The 21,079-nt window shown below is 39.7% G+C and overlaps 2 protein-coding genes across 2 annotated transcripts; both read right to left on the bottom strand.

Annotated features, from left to right (window-relative positions):
- Nucleotides 1-1,303: 1,303 nt before the first annotated feature.
- Nucleotides 1,304-6,438, bottom strand: marc1 (mitochondrial amidoxime reducing component 1). Its single transcript, XM_074691262.1, has 7 exons — nucleotides 5,770-6,438; nucleotides 5,091-5,261; nucleotides 3,060-3,222; nucleotides 2,812-2,952; nucleotides 2,447-2,508; nucleotides 2,153-2,224; nucleotides 1,304-1,903 (listed from the first exon to the last, which is right to left on the bottom strand). Exons 1-7 carry the CDS (start codon nucleotides 6,018-6,020, stop codon nucleotides 1,777-1,779), a joined length of 987 nt encoding a protein of 328 aa, XP_074547363.1. The 5' UTR covers nucleotides 6,021-6,438; the 3' UTR covers nucleotides 1,304-1,776.
- Nucleotides 6,439-12,984: 6,546 nt separating this feature from the next.
- kcnk3b (potassium channel, subfamily K, member 3b) lies at nucleotides 12,985-19,063 on the bottom strand. The gene is made up of 2 exons (XM_074692281.1): nucleotides 18,530-19,063; nucleotides 12,985-15,448 (listed from the first exon to the last, which is right to left on the bottom strand). The coding sequence occupies exons 1-2, from the start codon at nucleotides 18,810-18,812 to the stop codon at nucleotides 14,562-14,564; spliced, it is 1,170 nt and encodes a 389-aa protein (XP_074548382.1). The 5' UTR covers nucleotides 18,813-19,063; the 3' UTR covers nucleotides 12,985-14,561.
- Between the last annotated feature and the right edge of the window lie 2,016 nt (nucleotides 19,064-21,079).

A 21,079-nucleotide genomic window follows, 5' to 3' on the forward strand; every position in this document is an offset into this window, starting at 1 on the left:
GATTCTTGTACCTCAAAATAGCTGGATTGACTTATTTTTCATCAAGATTCCCAAAACTCAGCAGGATATTTATATATTCAACACTTTATTTGCTGTTTTACTTAAGATAATGGCTTATTTTTCTCATTATCCGGTGAAATCAGTTTCCTCAAGATATCAGAATAATTTGAATCATGAAAATGGTGCTCGTTTTTCTGAGATATGACATAATTTCTTGATAATCTCAAAATCAAACCACTTGGTTTATTGCTATTGTTAGCCAGAAGACAGTGTTAGCAAAGATGCTGCTAAGTATCAACGTCTGAATGTGTTCACATTACCTGCTAACATGTTGGAGCACTGTTAGCAGAAAAAAAATAGCTGTCACCAATTTTAATGTGGTTAATTAGCTTCACTTCTCGCCTTTAAGTTAAAATATACTATGACCAGTTGAGCTCAATATTTTTGAGCAGAGATTTATGAACCCCAACACGGTTAACTAGTCAAAGTAAGCATAATAGCTTTTCATTATTAGCACGTTAGCATGATTAGCGTCGTGTTTTAGCATTCACGGGGGTCGCTAGGCAACTGTTAATAAGGCGACTTCCGTTATGTAAACTTAATGTGCTATGGCTGAAATATAAGACACCAATCAGCAAAACCTTCCTTTCACTAACGAAACGCTTGTTCTTGAAATGCTAGAAAGACGTTTTCACGACAGTTAGACATGTAGCATCATTTCCCCGCTACTCCTTTTATCAAAGGACAGACATTTTACTCCATTATTCTGTACACAACCGGCTGTAAAGAATAAGTTTGTGGAAACAGAAACAAAGAAGTGATTTGATTTGTTAAAACATACGTAAATCATCAATGCTGCAATCAAATCTGCAAATTTCAAAGATATTTTAAGTCAAAATATATTTAAAGATTAAAGATTATATAGATACATACCTTCCAACCACCATCAAGCACCTGGCTTGGTTGTGTAAACACTGCCCTCTTCTGGTTATTGCACGTAACTTAAACTTTATCTATCCTGGACCTTGAAGTTGAAACTTTTCAAACTTTAAGAACTACAAATGTGAAGTTTCAGAAACAGAAAATGTGACAGCTGACATTGAGTTTAACCTGATATAAAACACTGACATGGAGGCACATGTTTAATCTTCGTTTCCATCAAATCCTTCAGTGTGTGTGAAACTTTGACCCTCTATTGGTGGATCTTTGTAAATTATTTACTATAAGTTGAGTCAAAGATGAGGCTGTTCGGCTTTGTAGAGAAAAATATTGTTTAATCATTCAAATATGAAAGTAATATGGCACAATGAAGTTATAATTCAATACACTCACCAAGCTGCAGTATTACTGTGCTGAAGAAATTACTGTATTGACACAATTATGAAACAATAATGCTTTCATATCCTGATTTTTACTGTTTTCTTCAACGATTATAATACATTTCACAGCCAAGAAGATAAAAATGTTGCTTTCCTTTCACAAACACACGCTTCTAAATACTTATAAAAATATTCAAAGCAGATTTCACTCAAAATTTTCTGCATTGTATTCTTAATTTATTTATTAATATTTATAAAATTGAATTTATAAATACTAGAGGCAGTTTAATTTCTGTTCTTAAAGGCAGCATGTGTTTAATTCAACATATCAGTGTTGTTTTGAAACTGTAGTGATAGCTCAGATTTTTTAAGTGCTTTAGTCGGTGATTATTCAATACAGCTCTACGTTCAGACTCTCGTCACTTCTTTTTCCTTTTCTGACTTCTTGGCGCTTCATTCAGCGGCTGATCTTGTAGACCAAGTCTCCAACCTGCAGGATGCCTGTCTTCTTCACGTTGTGCAGCTGTCCAAACAACGGGGAAGTTTTGTAGATGTGCCTCTCGGAGGGATCGCACAGACGATAGCTGTGAATCCCAGAAAGAGTTCAGAGATATTAAAGTGGAAAGTCTGACAAGAATGAAGCCAGAATGTTTTAAAATAAAAACTGAATGAGGACAAAAATGCTCAGATCAGCTCAGCTTTAAAACACTTTTTCCTGTGCTGTGAAAAAGATGGTTATTAAAAATCCTGTATTTGTACAAACAGAAAAACAAATGTTTTTTTTAAGATGAAGTGGAATATAAAAGTAAATATACCCTCAAAGTGAAAGTTACCTTTTCAGTGTTTCCAGAGGCTCTTTCCTGCTGATTATTCCTGTTTCAGGGTCAACGGTTGTGAAAAGGCATCTGAAAACAACACAAGATGTGATCACATCCACCCTGAAGCAGACAGATCCTGGGTGTTTTTATCAAACCGGCTCTGAACATTAAAAATCCTCTGTGTTTTCACCGTGCTCCTTCAAATCAGAGCCAGAGCTGTGATCATTTCTGCATTCAGAAGTCATGAGGTTGATAAATTAAGTGCTTTGGAGTCTGATTTGATTCTGTGAGAGGCGTCAGCTGTGTTACCGTCCACACGACATTACACGCTGCAGTCGCACGCTGCCAATCTGGAGCTCTTCCCATGAATCCTGAAAAAGCAAAACAGTTGGTTTTTGAGTTGGAGATAAAATTAGTCCACGCTGCTCACACTGAAAAGGGCGAGGTATTAGTCAGAAGTGAGCGACCAAATGATCGTTTTTCCAAACAGGAGGGAAAATGAAAGAAAACCCGAGTCAGAGATAACAGAGGATCTGTTGTTTTTGAGCGTTATCTAACATATCTCATCATTTCTCCTCGATTCTCTGATTGTATGACTAATAAATCCCATCTTGCAAAAAAAAAAAAAAATCAAATAACTTTGTTTCATTGTTACTAAAAACTAAATAACCAACCTCTTCGAATGCCTCGCAGTCACTGACCACGATGTTTGGGCGGAAACGCTCCACCGTGACGCCTTTCTCTAGCTTGCTGCTGAGATCTTTCACAGAGGACTCAGAGAGCAGCATCACAGGAGCCACGTCTGGGTAGGCCACCTAAAAACAATCACAATTAAACCCAAATAAAAATATTTCTCTTCACAATAAAGGAAATAGCCCAGAGTGGGTATATGACATTTATTCATTGATCCATATAGATTTACCTCATATTGTGGGAAAGAGGTGTCGCTTTCTGTCGGCCTCCTGCCTTTCATCTGATGCTCAAAGTGCACCAGGCGGCACGTTTTCTCCGCCTCCAGGTAACGCGTGAGCCAGCGGGACACTTCATCCCCGCAGTCCCGTCCCTGAATGTCGGCTGAAAACACTCTGCAGCGGAGAGACAAAGAAGACGCATTTATACAAACTGCAGGAGAGTGAGACCAAACGTAAACAATGTGAATAAACTGTGGGAGATTTAATAAGATATCATTTAAAAAAACATATCCACAATTTTCACACTTTCAACAAAGTGTAAATTGTTTCTTTGAGCGTCATCCTCTGGGCAAGCCAATAAAATTTCTCTTTTCTCTGGTGGCTCCATAGTGCATTTTCTAAATGCTGTCAAATTGATGAAGATGTTTACTTAATTTGCTTGTGTTTTGTCTTTTTGCATGTGTTTTCTTAAGCTGCAGCACTGTGACCTCTCAGTGCCACCATACTTTTTGCATTTTCTACTGATGTTAAGATAAAAGCTCAACTTCAAAATGACAAAGAAATTAAACAAACCATATCTTACACACCAATGTTAAGATGGTGCATTTTATCCATTAACTGGAAATAATCAAAATAAATCTCATGCTGTAAGATGTCACGGACTAATGATGTTTATTTTTAGGCAATTTTTTGTTGCTGTTGTTTTATTTTCGTACAAAGAAAAAAAAATTGCTTTGCTGAATCAAAACAGTAATTAAGACATTATCTAATTGCCTCTCAAGTCTTAGTGTAGCTAGTTTCAACGCTTTTCAAATGCAGCATTTCATTTTCATTAACCAGCCCATATCTGGTTCCCTGTTTCGTGGGCCAAAACTAAACATTAATGTTGCAGTGCATGATATCAAATATGCCTATAGCATATTGGTGCAAAATAAATACTCATGCAAGTCATTTTGAAAATAAAGACACTTTTTTTTCTGTATTTCACAGCATGATATTACTGAACATCTATATGGCACAAATACTAGGCCTATGTCTTCAAAGACATTTAGTGCAATTAACCTAAACAACATGGGACACAACATGCTCCTATGAACCCAAAATAGAGCATTTTACATCCATTTAAAATGAAGAATAGAAATGAAACTAGACACCTGCTTTAGTTTTTGTTCCCCTACAAATGACTACTGTATTTACATTAATTTACAAAGATTATACTCTTTTAGACCAATGACTTTCTGTCTACATATAATACATACTGCTGTGGAATCCATTTCTGTAAAAAAGTACTCATGTTCCCAACTATTTTTAAACTTTCTCCTTCCAGCCATGGCCCTGCGTCCTTTCACTCTCTGGTCATGGACTTCCAGATTTGAGTTAATAGGACTAGTGCCCCCCTGCTCCAAATGTCACACAGTGTTGAAATTCAGGTCGCTGGCAGTGGGAAAATTATAATGATAATTAAAAATATATATGTAATAACATTTCAAGCATGGGCAGCGGGCCAAAAAAATTGCTGGCAGGCCAACTTCAAATTGGACAGCCCTGGTCTAATATAAAGTCCTGTGGATTCTGAGCAAAGTTGACAAACGGTACCATCTTCAGCAGAACCCTCAACAAAATGCTGATGAATCATTAAAGAGAAATATTTTTCTTCCTATGCAAGAAAAATGAAAACAGCAGCATTTCTTTCAGTACAGTTAAAGCCCCTGGAAGTAACTCATGGTTTGCACTTACTTTGGCGCCCCCTGTGGCTCAAGTGGCACAAATCCTTTACTTTCGCAAGTAATATTTATGACAAGCTATTTAATTTTAGAAATTTTGAATTAATTAGAAAAATCATTCATTTTAATTAGTTATTCCATAAAACCCCAAACTGGAGCTTTAAGATATTTTCCCTCCTCATTCTCCTTTATCGAAGAAAATCCCATAACACGTCTGCTGTCTTTCTGATGTTTACCTTACACCGAGTAATCAAAACCATTAAATTAAGCATTTTTAATTAACTCAGAGAGGACAGATTGAGTGTGTGAAGTAAAAACCTGCAGTTAATGACAGCGTTGTCGGGTTGTTTGACGGGAAATTGCAGCTCCTCCATGTTTGGTCCGTTGAGACAAACATGACCTCCCTCGCAGGTCAGAGACACCAGCACCAGACGAGGCTCCTGTCTGCCCGTAACCATGTGACCGTCCTCGGTGACCACCAGCCAGTGTCTGCAAACAAAACAAACAGAGGGAGGGATTTTCCTCATCTGCACCATTTGGTATCCCTGGGTTGATTCCAGCATCCTGACACTCACCCTGCACACTGAGCTCTGACAGATCCACAGCATGTTGTCATCAGCTGACTCATTAAACCCCAGATTTATTTCACATTTATTTTTAAAGACTGGTTCCCATTCTTTATCTCACATATTGGTGTTATAATTATATGGACTATTAGATAAAATGCGGGTAATCCCTAATGGCAAGCCTGCAGGAGTGTTTACCAAGCTGCAAAAATCTTTAAGAAGGGAAATTCACAACACTTCTGAAATACTGAAGCAAAGGGCGACGAGTTAATGAGCTTTTTACACCCCATGTGATGCACACTGATACACCCACATGGTCAAAATGCATCCGTTTCTGCTTGTACTCGATTGTTCTGGTCTGGACAGGTTGATAACAGAACAGGTGAGTTCATTGGACATGACAAAGTGACACATTAAACCACAGCACTCACCGATCCTGCAGCTCTCCAAACTTCAGCCCGACTTTCTGGCACTCCGCCAGAGCCACAGACACCGCTTTGCCAGACTTGAGAGGGTGAATTAGGAGCTGCGACACGACGCCCACACGAACTACTTTTTCTGGCTTTCGCAGGTATTTATACCCGAGTCCAATTCCCAGAGCAGCGACGGCAGCTCCGCCGACCAGCAGAGCGGCCTTCTGCCTCTGGGACAGCGCGTCCACCACGGCCTGTTTCAGGTCCATTTTCTAGCTCCAGCGGACATGCATGAACATTGGACTCTCCCCGGAGGAACACAGGACCGCCCTGGCCCCCGTGTTACGTTCACTGACGGTTGGTCAACAGCAACACTCCTCTTTACCCCTGAAAACATTTTCTGTACGAGCACAAAAGACACGGAAATCATTTTTCAAAGGAAGACTCAACTGGAAGACTTTAGTCCCTTTATTCTTACTGAGTTTAAGAAATGAACCCTTTGATTCTCCCATTCTAGGTTTAATACGAATTATTTTGTTGTTTGTTTTCATGGCAAATTACAGAAGCCCCAAAAGTATTGATTCAATAAAAGTGATGTGGCCGAGCAGCAACCTCCGATCGAATATCAGACAATGCTAACATGCTAGCATCTGCTGTATTTCGAGAGTCCGCTTGAGGCTAGCTCCGGAAGTACCAGAAATCACATACATAACGAGCCAAAAAAGCTGTTTTTACAGCAGAAATTAACGTATTTACAGCCTGGTTCAATAAACGTCTCCTGTCTGAGTTACTTTCACTGTGTACACATTGTACGAGGGTGATAATTTTCTGACTCAACGGTTTGGATGATGTTAAGATCGCGCGCTCGCCCAATCAGAGGCACAGCTCAGCTCACGTGACTGACGAGCGCCCAATCGCTGTACACGAAGCCCCCGCCACTTCCTGAATGGTCGCGATACCCGATTTGCTCCAAAAATCGGTTTCAGAAACAGACACATTGGATAAACTACGTCCATTATTTAAAAAGTCTATGGGTGTGACTTAAAAAAATCAAATTAATTAATCACAATAATTACATTTTAGTTGAATAAATGACTGAAATGAATCTCTAAATTGAAAAAATGACAAACTTGAAGTGAAATTTCAGAATTTCCATTAAAAAACGAAAGGGTGTAGGTTGAAGCTAAAGGTTATTAAGACCTACCCCTCTTAACTAAACATTACTATCTTGCACAAGAAGCTACATTTTTTGATTCACATTGTTTTGGTTGATAACCAATTAATGAATTTACATCAAAGTCCGAATTACCTTCATTCATAAAGTATCTTCCAAAAGAATACAAATAAATTTACTCTCTTTTTTCTACAATTCTACAGTTTCATTTAGCAAAGGCTTCAGTCCAAAGTGAACGTAGCTTACAACACAAGCAAGAATCAAGACTGAAAGGAAAAACCTTAGTAAGTGTTGGGAAGAAATAAAGCCTCTCGCTGCATTTCTTAGTGTTTTTTCTTCTTTGTGACACCAGCAGAGAAACACAGGCTTCTGGCTGATGGCAGCAATCAAAGGATTTGATTTTTCAGTCTCCAAAAAATTATTCAGTGGACACAAGCTTTTTTTCTCAAGATAATGAGAGAAATGAGTGGAGACTAAAGAAAACAACAGAGGGGAAAAAGTAGTTGAGCATGACCTTTTAGGGCCACCCGCACAAAAAAGAAAGACAAACTTTAAAAAAAAACTGCATTTGTTAAAATTTAACCTCTGGTCGTAGAATGAAATATTTCCAAATACATCAGTGCGATCAAGCTTAACAAGTACTCATAAACACTGATTCTGTAAATCTAAACCTGCCAGGATTTCTAGAAGCAGACAAGTGAAGAATGAGGTGATGTAACGCCAGATTTGACCTTATCACAACTATTTTTGTCTTTGACATAGATACTCAGGTCTGTGGCCAAAGTAGAAAACAGCAGATGCTGCAGCCTCAGGGGGTCAATACAGGGATTTTGTGGAAAGGATCCTCCTTCTGCTGCTTTTCTGGGCACGTCTAATGGCTGAAGGCAGAGTCACCGGCACGGGGCCAGGCCTTACAAGATGGGGTGATGTTGCAGTGGAGCGCACATTTTAACACTGCCTAGATACTGCTTTACAGTCTCTAACTACGACTGATTCTGTTTTGGATTTGTGTTTTATATTTTGAATTAATGGTTTTACATTTCCTGATGTTGGTTTCGCAGGTTGATTTTAATAATAAATGCATTTAAACCATAAAGTCTGCAGAAAAGATATTGATGCATGATTAAATTTTCCAATTACTTTCATTATGTCTCATACTTTACTTGATATTATATTTATTTACACCTGTTAGGTTCAGAAACTATTGTGTGTACTAAATATCATATGTTGACACCCAAGCACATGTGTCATGTTCAAGTTTTGCAAAAGTCCCTGCAGAAATAAAAACTGTAGTTAAAGCCATGGTGGGATCAGGAAGTTATGGAAAGACAGGTTGAGTCACATAAATAAAGGAAAAACAAAAAGTACACATCAAATCAGCATTGGTGGAAAACACTATGACAGTGAAAACTGGAAAACGACTCAACGAAGCAAACATTGGCGCTGAGAATAAATTGTGTCTTGTCCTTAAAAGTTTTGTATTTGACAGGAGAGAAACATTATCTGATTATAAAGTAATAAAATTCTGGGTTTTAAAACATAAATTTTAGCTTTAACATGTATTGAAGCACATATGATAACCTTATGATTAAAAAAAATGTTGAGCTGAAGCATTAAAAAGTATTTTTCTTAGCAGGGTGGTATGTTTTAGCCACAAGTCACTGTTTTTAAAAATGCTAACATCATGTTTGATAAATTTTGCTTTTTGAGAAGTATAAGAATTCAGTTTATTTACAGTTTATTAGAAAAGAATAACATTGATGTGTGAAATTTGTATTATCCTCATAGTTTGAACCACATGACATGGACTAAATAATCTAAATAAACTGGTTTCACCATAAGTTTGAATTGGGGAACACTGCTGAGGCTTGATTTGGAGAAGGGGTAGGCAACACTCGTGCCCAAAGTGCCAATACTTACTTCTTTCATAGAATTATCTGTAGAAAGTAAAGTCTCTTTTACGTATTTCCCATCAGTGAATGGTTTTGCCTGGGTTTTGAAAGTATGTTTTGAATGTGTTTCTCTGTTTAGCATACTTTGCTAACCCTGTTTTAACTGACTCCAGTTTATCTGTCTTATCTCTGAAGTGTTTTCATGTTGGGTCTCAAAAAGACCCTGCACACTTGATGCCACACTTTCACAACAAAGGGTGCATATCACAATCTCCGGCAATCTCTGATAATCTCCAAAAATCTTTGGCAATCAAGTCACTCTCCCTTGCCATACTATGTTGGAAAGAATGACTGGAACTTGATTTGTTTGGCATGATGACACCGCTAAATGGATGGGATTACAAGCTAGCAGACTGAACTCTTGAGAGAGTTACGGTGACGCACTTACAAGTCACATTTGTGCATTAGTAACATCATGATTTAAGTTCATTATTCAACGTTATTTGTAGGGATGCACTGATCCGATCCTGGTATCCTGGTTTCAGTGCCAATCCAGCCCCTCAAAGCTGGATCGGGTAGGAAAGGATCGGTCCAAACTTGACACTAAGACGAAACTATAATTAAGTCTACAAGGTGTAAAATGTTACAATTAAATAGTCATTTCTGTAAATTCTGAAGGATTTTTTTTTTCAACCAAACTGCTGTTAAACATTTAAAATGTTATATTTTAAATAAATATTAACTTTAGTGATTCCATATGTACTCATTCTTGTCTTTCACTCAAAACATTACTAACCTTTCCCCACAGTAGGGCTTTAGAGTAGGTTATTATTTAACACTGGTTTCAGATCAGGACTGGTATCGGTCGATTTGTTAAATTTTTATATGTATGTATAATACTTTTTGTTTATTTTGTCTTCTGTCTCATTGTAACTATTCTCTGTATACCGACATAAATAGCCTGACATGCCAGCTATAGCACCTGTGCCCCCTGCTTTAGAGAATATAGGATGTAAATTTTAGCTTCGGGTAAAACATATTGAGAATAGTAGAGTATTATTTGGATGTTCTGACCTTAAACTCCATACATACGGTGATTAAACACCTTTAATTGTTTCATCTTTTGGGGTAAAGTGCTCCTCAAAGGGTACGCGCTTTAGTCTTAAAGATGGTTGTGTGTTTGATCCGCCCCCTGCCTGCTGCGCCACACGCTGATGACTTTAACATAACCAACATACATACTGCCACAGTCAACAACACAACGACCCACCAGCGTACTTTCAGCTCGTGACTAACCTGCTGTAGGTTGTCCCGGAACTGGACTTCAGTCAGACTTCACAGGGGGACACCATCTGGACCGAACGGCCGTTTCTATACATTCAGCAGGCGTTTTCTCACACAGCACATGAGGAAAAACAGCACGCTTCATGACTGCATCTTATATAATACTTTAAGAAATCAAATCCACATATCAGGGTGCTCAGTAAAGCTCAAAACAGACAGTTTCTGGATGAAATATCCACATTTTAATGTTTTCTGTAGAGGTTCTTTCAAATTTCAGGGCAAAATAGTACAATTTTCTTTTATTTAAATTATCAGAATAGTCTACTGTGCACATTTCCCTTGGCAATGAAGGTAAAAAAAATGCTGTACAGTTATTTCAAGTACTCCTTTTTTGTTCAAGTACTATTCACCAAACAAGAAAAGAGAAACCTGAAACTGCTGCGACCTGCTGCAGCTTCTCATTCAGACTAATACAGTACTCGTGTTGAACAGAGAGAAGGCTGATTTTTCTGGGTCACTTATTGTTGAGAGTGAAAGCAGAGAGCGTCTGTTTTATCATTTCTCTCCATCATTATGTGCAAAGAGCTCTCTCAGAAATCAGGAAGATACGGTACAGTCCAACACACACCAAACAGACACCAAAAACCTGGATCAGACTCACTCTGCACGACGTTTAGGGGCAACGTTTTCAGCCCCTGTTCATGACACGAGAATATTCATCAAGCAAGGGAAAAAACAGCAAATTAGGGAGAAGAATCCACCTTCAGAGACTCAGATCCCACCTCCATGGTTTTTCAGTTGTTGTAAATTATAACAAATGCTGCTCTCATTTAGGATTTCCTGATGTTAAACTTACTCGTAGCTGCCGGACAAACTTTGACGTGACGTCACAGAAAGATACACACGAACACAGGCCCAGAGAAATGAGTAAGAGTATCTGAGGGTGGATTTTTCCCCCTTCCCTGTCAATCACACAGACTACGTCTTCTGCTGCATATTGTCTGTGACTGGCACGAAGCCTTTTATCCTTTGTCCAAACACAGAAAACCCACCCCCATCTGCAGGGCTTCACGCTGCTCTGAGAATAGTCTGTATCCACATTTTGATCCAGAGCTCTGAGCCCGTCGTGTCTGCGTGTTTTCACGTCTGTGGAGCCTCCAGGTCAAAGAGCAGAGCTACCTGAAGGAGAACAACACGCAGACCTGATCCACGTTTCAGGCTCCATGTGTAAAATCCTCAGAATCAGTCCATGCTGTTTGGAAAAGAAATAACAGGGACGGCAGGTGTTAACGGTGATCAGGAAACTCAAGATGTTACAACCGTTCAGCACTGAGTGGTTTTCCTTTGGAGTTTGTTGGATTAACTGACTTCACTTTGATATCTGTGTAAATATGGAGTTCAGGTCTGGAGGCTAAGCTAGTCTTACTGAGCATGAGCAAAGAAAGCAAACAGAAAAAACATCAGGGCGGTGGAAGTTCCTTTTGAAGGTTGGGTTAGTGAGGAATGAAAATCTGACAATGTTTCTAAACAGTCAAGATAAAAGTCAGAATTTGAGATTAGAAATCTAATTCTTAAATCCAAATTAGAGAGTCTAACCGTGCATTTACACCAAAAGAGGCAGACGAAGCAAAAGCGGCTTAAGCAGCTAAAGCGTCAAAAGTGGCCCCGGATGAGAAATTGAGCCTTGTTCAACTTTATGGTAATTAGCTATGACGCAGTTCAGCCGCAAACGGTGGGAACCAATCAGAGTAGAGTTATCCTTCGACCGAGCGGGCCCTAAAGAACGACGCATGTCACTTCGGTTCCTAGTTCCATCATGGATACAGAAAAGCTTATAAATTGTGTTTGGGCTCATCCTATTCTTTTTAATGCCGCCTTTTCGGCTACCGCGACCAACAACAAAAAATGTTGCCTGGGAATTGTGTCGTGAAGGTGGTAGGTTGTTCTGGTGAGTTAAAAAAATGTGCAGTAATAGCAGAAAATAGCGAAGTGAAGTGTAGTCTGTGGCAAAGACGTAGCCTAGCCTAGCATGCTAGCATTTCTTGCTTCATCTGAATGAGATGACACCAGGCTCCAGACTTACTTTTTTCAGCAACGATCTGAGGTTTTCACTTGCTCAGCTCGTGACTGATTAGATGGTGATTATACATTATGTTCATGCTTTGCTTCAAACTGAAGTTGAACAACAGCAAGCAAGAAGTCTGCTGTGCGGCTTCTTTAATTGAAAAGCAAGTTTACTTTGACGTCAGTCATGTGACAAGCGGCCAAAGCGGCCAAAATATTTTGCCCCTTTGGCTGCTGTCCGCTTTATCGGGTGCGTTTGCTGCTTTTGGTGTGAACGCACTGTAAGAAAGAAGTCAGAATTTTAAGATCATAAAATGATCTGAGAAAAGTTTTATATCAAAATAAGAAAACTGGTCATAGAGTCTTGAAATCAAAGTCCTAATGGTGTGATCAGAACCAAAACTCTGGGACTACAGCCAAAATTTTGAACTCATTGTTAAAATTCTAAGATAGAAGTCAGAATGACGAGACCCAAGTCTGAACTCTCATATCAAAGTAAGAGATTTGGTCATAGATATTCTAAAACTGAAGTAAGGTTTGTCGGACTAAAGTTGAAATTTTGCAAATAAAGACAGAATTCTGAGATCAAAATCGGAATTCTAAGATCAGAGCCAAAATTTCTAGGTATTAGTTAAGTTTTCTGAGCTAGAAATTAGAGCTTTGAGATGAAAGTCAGAAATCTTAAATTTAAGTAAGAAATCTGGTCATAGAAATTTTAAAATTAATGTCAGAATTCTAAGATTAAAGCCAGAATCTTGAGATCAAAGTCCGAAATTTGTGATCAGTGTTGAAATTTAAAGATCAAAGTCGGAATTCTACGAACAAAGCCAAATTTCTGGGTATTAGTTAAGTTTTCTGAGCTAGAAATTAGAGCTTTGAGATGAAAGTCAGAAATCTTAAATTAAAGTAATAAATCTGGTCATAGAAATACCAAAATTAATTTCAGAATTCTAAGATCAAAATTAAAATCTTGAGATCAAAGGCAGAATTCTGAGCGCAAAGTTAGAACTGAAAGCTTAAAGTCAGAATTCTGAGATTGAATTCAGAATTTCAAGATCAATGCCAGAATTTTGAGATCAAAGTGGAAATTCAAAGACCAAAATTGGAGTTCTGCGAACAAAGCCAAAATTTTTAGGAATACGTTGAGTTGAGTCCGAGATAGAAATTAAATGCTGAGATGAAACTCACAAGTCTGATATCAAAGTAAGAAATCTGGTCACAGAAATTCTCAAACTGAATTCCGACCTTAATCCCAAGATTTTGGCTTTCTCTTACTTCAGAGATCGAAGTCTGAATTGAAAGATCAAAGTCGGGATTAAAAGATCAAAGAGATCATTCTGAGACTGAAGTTGGAATTTCAAGATTAAAGCTGGAATTTAAACATCAAAGTTGCAATTCTGAGATCAAATTCTCAACTACAAGATCAAAGTCAAAAGTCTCAAATCAAAGAGAATTCTGAAATCAAAGTTAGAATAAAATGAAAACTGATAAAAACTTTGTTTCATTTGCAGAACTTAAAACTTTTCTCAGTGGCTGTTTTCGCCTGTTCACATGTTTGTAAAGCTGTCCCACTTTTTATCCAGCCTAATGGTGTTTTATAAAAGCTTTGTTTTGTTGTTCCAGCTTCAGTGTGTTCCAGTTTTAGCCACTGAGTGTCTACTTGAGACCACCGCACCACGTCCCTGATGCAGGTTTTTCCACGTTCGGGTAAAGTCATCGTGATGTTTTGAACTTGTCCACTCGTCACGTTACATAACGTTGCCGTGTTTGTGACTGATGCACCGGCAAATTTGGGCAGAGAGCGCCGAGAAAACCACAATAACAGAGGCAGCAACACAGGGAATGAGTCATAATGAGTTATTAGTGTGTGTGTCAGCCTCACTAACGTTCTCACAAACACCATTTGTTTGAGTTCTGTAGGGTGATTTAAGGCAACGTACATGGTGTCTGTAACGGAGGAACATCTTCAGGAAAAGGAGACAAACCGACATCAAACAGCATCATAAAGAGAAAGCTGCTGCTGAGCTGTTTTCCTGGAGGTTTTTTTGTGATATTTGTCACTTTTTTGCTCAGTTGACTCGACCTGAACTTTCTCCTGCAGCGTCTTCTCGGCTGCTTCATACTCGATTTGTCTAAGCACACAGGACGGCCTGAGATAATAGACCTCCAGTCAAAGATTGCTTGCTCTGCTCTCGGGATTATTTGAGTAAGACTTGTGTGTTTACAGTACTGTATGTGCTTTTCCCTTTGTGTGTCCTACTGTTGGTTTACTGGGATTATAGCACCACAAACATCCACGCTGCAGCCATGTCTCTGCTGCCAGGCCTGCCAAGTATCTGCTGTCCACTTGGCAGTACAGACGCACTGTGCCGGAGCGAAATCTGCTGTGCTGAAGGCTAAACGGAGCTGCGTCTCTTAAAGATCCTGAACGGGGAGAGGAACTGGAGGCCTGTGGTTATGGAGCTTATGCTGGAGCACTGGCGTGGACTGCAAACGCAGCCCGTGGATCCGGGCTCCACGTAGTGAGGGCAGTCATTGTTCTGCTGCAGGTACGCGTCGGAGAACGCCAGCTCCTGAGGGATCATGGTGGAGCCCTGCAGCTTCTCCTTGCTCCTGTACCACAAGCAGGAGCAGATAGTCTGGAAATGAAGCACCTCGGTGTAAGCACCTTTTAAATCTTTCGCCTTCGCCACGTCGTCTGCTACAGGCGTGGACGTGTTGGAGGTGGACACCGGTAATAAATGAGCCACCTCTCCTCTAGGCTTGGACACAGACATCAACGCCCTCTGCTTGGCGTCCCTTCGCTCGTCCTCGATGTTCATCGTCAGGAAGCGAAGAACCACCAGGTTCAGGAACGCTCCAATCACCGTCAGCCCCATGAGGATGTAGACGAAGCAGAACGCCACGTAGCGAGGGTCGTTCTGCAGAGCGTCGTCCCTCTGCAGAGCCACGTAGTCTCCGAAGCCGATGGTGGTGAGCGTGATGAAGCAGTAGTAGAACGCGTGGAGGAAGCTCCACCCCTCGCACTGAGAGAACGCCAGAGCCCCCACACAGAGCGTGCTCATGCAGGAGAAGAAGCCTACCGTCACCATGTTGGCCATGGACACCTCAGTGTGACGCATCCCCAGGCACTTCTTGGTTTGGTGCAGCAGGTACCTGACGAAGGTGTTGATGCGCTCGCCGAGGCTCTGGAACATGACCAGGGTGAGCGGGATCCCCAGGAGGGCGTAGAACATGCAGAACACTTTCCCTGAGTCGGTGCTGGGCGCCGCGTGGCCGTAACCTGCGGAGAGGACGGGAAGTCGTAAAAAGTGTGGATGTGGAGAAACGTAAACTTCCTGTTTGACTCCAGCCCAAAGAAAAACCTCGCACTGGTCCTTTAAATCCTCTCATTAACACAAATAAATCCCATCACACTCTCCAGCTCCACTTTAATGCTGTGAAGTAACAGCTATTTATTTATAACTCCCACGCCGTGATAAGCTGAGATGTTGTTGAAGTGATGTCACTTCACACCAGATTCCTCACTCTAAAAACCTGGAAGTGGCCTCAAAATACGACGGCGTCTGAGTCAGGTCTGCTAACGTGCTGCTCAATGCTCCAGAAGGTGTTTCACAATTATTAATTATGCACAATTTACACCTTGGTGTAATGAGATTTATGACGTTTCTACACCACAATCAATTATATCCACGCCCTTGGTGACATAACTCAAGATAAACACATAAACTCGTCGCTCTGCATCCTGCTAAAACTCGTCTTCAACTAAGGAGAGTCGTGTCAAAAAGAAAATCTGCCCTTCTTTTGTTTTCTTCTAAAATTACAGCCGACACAATGAGTTTAATGGGTTTTTCTTGTCGTTTGAGGAAGCCTCTAGTGGCCACTTAAGGAACTACAGTTCAGCTTTTACTCATCTTCTTAAAGGAAGTGCTTCCTCCTGTGTGTTGAAGAAACAGCCCAAATAAAGCTGTAAGGACATAAAATCCACAGAAAATGTGTCTGAGCAGTTCAGAGATGAAACAAATCAAAGTTTTGTTTTCAGGAGTTCGTCTGTGGAGCTTGGTTTCCCTCTCATGTGGTAATGTGGCCTCCCATTGTGCCGAGCTACTATTGGCACCGATCCTAAGCTTCTGATTCCTCCCGTCAGTCTTTGGAAGAGCCCAGAGGCTGTTTGACAACATCACAGCTGCTCTGAAGATGTTTCTACAGTCTTTTAAAGACTCATGAAGTCTGATATGATGCCAAGGATCACCTTGTTCATTCAGATAGATTTAGGCCATGTCCACATGTAGCAGAGCACCTCATATTTGTATATATCATTGACTGTATATAGAGCGTGGCTTTGTCATTTACCATTCTTGAAGAGAATCTGAGTGGAGCTGGCTGACAAAAATAAGAGAATCAAATCTCTTCTTGACTCTACCTCCCGACGTATTTTACAATCCCCGAAAAAAAATACACAAGAACGGCAGCTGTCAATCATCGTTAAACATGACATAAAGCCTTGTTTTGAACCTCTTATAACTAAAAAACGAAACTTTTCAGAAAAAAAGAGGACCTGAATACAAGACCGCTAAATGATATCTTCAAATCACCACAGCAATCAGACGTGAGAAACATTTCTACGAGGTGTATCAATTCTTTAAAGTTTGACCACAGCCAATCTGGAATGACTGGGGAGATGACTTTTTTGACCTATACTACAGCCAGCCACCAGGGGGAGCAGTTTTTATTGGAAACTTCACTCCAATCTGAACAAGACTGCACCCATTTTTAACCACAGTTTTACGTTTCTAAAATCCATGTTTTCTGAAAACTTCTGCCAAAGTAAAGATTTTATGATACTCTTGTTTCACAGTTTTACGTACAAACCTAGAAACTGAGTTTTTGGTTCTCAAACATCACAGCTGAATGACGAGGTTGGTTGATTGGCTGGCACAGGTTTCACCTCTGAAAAACACTAACTCCTATGGACACTGGCTATGGGTGGAAAAGGCCTTAATCTGCCTCTGTCCTCCTGCATTATTTACCAGGACTCTCTCATGAGGACAAGTGTACTCGATAAGTAAAAGTTCAAAGTTTTCTTTTTTTCTTAGCAGCTTCTGTTACTTTGTAGACTTAGACCTCTGCATGAAGAACAGGTTGAGTTTAAAAACTTAATATATAAAACCTTTTTTTTCATATTGTTCGGATATGAAAAAACTGGTCTACCTGAGCATCATTATATTTTTACATGCTGCTGTGGTGTTTTTTGTTTCTTGAACTCTTTTGGACATCAGTACAACCCTTGTATCTCAAACTTTAACAAAATGTATGGACTCATGTCCAGACTAAAATTTTACTCATGTTTTCTAAATCCAGAAATGTCACTACTGAATTCCTCAAAAATGTAGTTGTAAAAATCATGATATTCAACATAGGCAGTAATATGAACAGCCACAGTCTGGATCCTGATCTTGTTGTTGTTTGGGCTTTATCCTGGATTTCTACAAACAGCGCTCTGAGACATGTTAAAAACACAACATGAAAGAGTAGCTCCACAGATTTTATATGCAACAATAATTGATTCATCGTATCTGGTTTCAAATCATCTGCCAAGCAAAACTTGATATGTTAATCATAGCATAGGGCTCTGTAGGGTTAAAATGTCATTTAAGGCTCTGAGCCTCAAGAGTAAAGATAAGGGATGTTTAAATTTTAACTCTGCTCTTCAGCATTTTATGTTTTCATGCAATACTTAAATAAAGTTCCTCAAATTCTAAAATTATTTTACAATATTTCCACTTTTCCAACTTCTTGATTCTATATTTTTTTATGCTCTGTTTTTTTATCCCAAAGCTCAAAATTTCTGACTCATTTTCAGATTTTTGTTAAAATGTTTTGGGGTTTTTTTCATCATACTTTGAATCAGATTAAAGTCTTAAAATTTCAAACTTGATAATACAACTTTTCTCTCAACAGCTTAAAAATCTTTTCCTAACACTTTTGTTCTGTCCTGGAAATTGTTTGTTTTTTTTCTCAATTCTTTAACTAAATCCAGGAGATTTAAGATGCATTTGTCAGATTTCTACCTTTTTTCCAGCATGGGACTTTTTTTTTTTTTTTTTTTTTACATTACTTTTGAGACTGAGGCTTTGTTCTTAATTAAATAATAATAATAATAATAATAATAATAATAATAATAATAATAATAATAACAATAATAAATTTAAATATAAAATAATAATTTCAAAATTCATAATTTCTTCAGTTCCTGTCACTTTTAGGGGGCCCTACCCCTCCAGGTCTCTGAACCCTGAGCTACGGCCCTGCTGCTGATCCTGTCTCCAGGTGTAAACATGACCATAAAGAAGCAGCTGCTCACCTATTGTCGTAATCACAGTGATGGCGAAGTAAAAGGAGCCTGCAAATTTCCACTGGACCCCTGCTTTGTGGGGTTTGAGCTGCAGCACGACGTGCTCCAGCTCCTCGAAGTTCTCTTTGGTCAAGTTGTATTTGCGCATGAGCTCGTACTTTCTGGCGTCGAGCTTCCTCTTGTGGCTCTTCTCCTGCTTGGACTCCAGGGTCTCGAACACGGCCGCTCCCACCACCAGGTAGGTGAGGATGCTGAAGATGAGCGCGAGAGTCCGGGCGTTTTGTCTCTTCATGGTAGTAAAGAAGAAACAGCATCAATGGAGTGCAGGTGGGAGCGCGCTGCGACCTTTTCCTGACGGACTCCGGATCCAACAGAGGGGCGGGGAAGGGCTGCTGGAGGGGGGGACTCTGGAGACGAAGCTGCTCTCTCAGCACCACCCCCACATCACAGTTGGGTTGCTACTGTATTTGGAGTATTTGTCACCGGCTTATAATTAGAAGCTGAAGAAGAAACTCAGGGTAATCCCACAGACCAGCAGAGGCAGCTTCGTCCCTCCTCTCCGGACTTTTACGCACACACGCGCTCTCTCACAGCAGCGGAGCTTCGAGCCCCTGAAGCCAAAACACACAGAGAGTCTTTTAAACAGCAGCAGGTGCCGTGCAGCCTCCAACAAGAAGCCCTCAACGTCGTCAAACATCACACGGAGTATGATTCGTGTGTTCATCTCCTGATGAAATGTTTACACAGCGGCTGTTTGCTCTGAGTAGCTCCTCCGGCTTCACAAGTTGTCTAGCAACCCAACGATAACCAAGCATGCTTCATCAGTGAGTCAATATTTAAAAGACACATCCTCTAACTGGGAGTGCAGGATGCTTCAGGTCAGCTTCAGTCTGAACTCTCACCCACAGCAATGAGCTCTCAGTTTGAGTTAACGGAAGAGGAGGACGGGGAGATAAAACACTTTAAAGTTCAGTTTCAGCTGCTTAAAGTGATTTTACACATTTCTGAATCCAGTCTATAAATGTCTTTTACACTTTTTAAAGCTCCATGCAGCGTTTGTTGGTGTCTGTTCCCAAACTGCAGGGGGCAGTGTTTCACTATCGACGTCTACTACAGTAACAAGGTAGATATTTGTAGTGGTGTTTCCAACATTTTTTTTTAGACAGTTCCCCTTTACTGCCCCGTGTGGCCAAAGGAATCACTCATCACACGAATTTCACAGTGATCTGTGATGAATCATAGAAAAGCCAGGATTTTTGTGTTTCAGATAATAAGAACTCCTGTTGGTCTACGCTACTTAGTGTTCAACAGTTAGCAAATTTTGGGTTTGCGCGAAGTTGAGTTTTTTAGATGAAAAAGAGGCGTGCAAGGGGGCTTGGCTGGTAAAATGACATCATTCATACTCGAACCACAGTGCTTAAAATTCCAACTTTGAGTTTTTAATTTCGACTTACATCTTTCAATTCTGACTTTGACCTTTCAATTCCAACTCTGATCTCTCAGAATTCTGACTTTATTCTCAGAATTCAGACTTAGACCTTTCAATTCCAACTCTGATCTTTCAATTCCAAATTTGACCTTTTAATTTTGACTTTGACCTTTCAGTTCTGACTTTGATATTTCAATTCCGACTAGATTTTTCAATTCTGCCTTTGACCTTTCGATTCCGACTTTGACCTTTCAATTCCAACTCTGATCCCTCAGAATTCTGGCTTTGATCTCAGAATTCAGACTTTGACCTTTCAATTCCAACTCTGATCTTTCAGTTCCAAATTTGACCTTTTAATTTTGACTTTGACCTTTCAGTTCTGACTTTGATATTTCAATTCCGACTAGATTTTTCAATTCTGCCTTTGACCTTTCGATTCTGACTATGACCTTTCAATTCCAACTCTGATCCTTAGGAATTCTGACCTTATTCTCAGAATTCAGACTTTGACCTTTCAGTTCTGACTTTGATATTTGGATTCCAACTTGATCTTTCAATTCCATCTTTGACCTTTCAATTCTGCCTTTGACCTTTCGATTCCGACTATGACCTTTCAATTCCAACTCTGATCCCTCAGAATTCTGACTTTATTCTTAGAATTCAGACTTTGACCTTTCAATTCCAACTTTGACCTTTCAATTCCAAATTTGACCTTTTAATTTTGACTTTGACCTTTCAGTTCTGATTTTGATATTTCAATTCCGACTAGATTTTTCAATTCTGCCTTTGACCTTTCGATTCCGACTTTGACCTTTCAATTCCAACTCTGATCTCTAGGAATTCTGACTTTATTCTCAGAATTCTGACTTTGACATTTCAATTCCGACTTTGATCTTTCAATTCTGCCTTTGATCTCAAGATTTTGGCCTTAACCTTTGAATTCCTTACCTTTTTTCTGACCAGATTTCTGATTTCAATAAAACATTTGTGACTATCATCCCATAGCTCTAATTTCTATCTCAGAACCTTAATTTATAACCTGGAAATTTTGTCTTTTCACAGAATTCTTCCTGTCCTGCTCAATCGGCTCTGTTGCTCCTGCATAGATTTCAGCCATGGTGGACTCCAAC

Source organism: Halichoeres trimaculatus, unplaced genomic scaffold (genome assembly GCF_033239565.1).
Source record: "Halichoeres trimaculatus isolate MK-OKI-2021-1 unplaced genomic scaffold, fHalTri1.1 fHalTri1_scaffold_17, whole genome shotgun sequence".
Classification (NCBI taxonomy): Eukaryota; Metazoa; Chordata; class Actinopteri; order Labriformes; family Labridae; genus Halichoeres; species Halichoeres trimaculatus.

Excerpts from the sequence above, each read along its gene's own strand:
- marc1 (XM_074691262.1), bottom strand. The coding sequence starts at position 6,020 with ATGGACCTGAAACAGGCCGTGGTGGACGCGCTGTCCCAGAGGCAGAAG. Across the intron at positions 3,223-5,090 it reads AACGCTGTCATTAACTGCAG|AGTGTTTTCAGCCGACATTC; the intron begins GTTTTTACTTCA and ends TCTCCGCTGCAG. Across the intron at positions 2,225-2,446 it reads CGTGTAATGTCGTGTGGACG|ATGCCTTTTCACAACCGTTG; the intron begins GTAACACAGCTG and ends TGTTGTTTTCAG.
- kcnk3b (XM_074692281.1), bottom strand. The coding sequence starts at position 18,812 with ATGAAGAGACAAAACGCCCGGACTCTCGCGCTCATCTTCAGCATCCTC. Across the intron at positions 15,449-18,529 it reads CACTGTGATTACGACAATAG|GTTACGGCCACGCGGCGCCC; the intron begins GTGAGCAGCTGC and ends TCCTCTCCGCAG.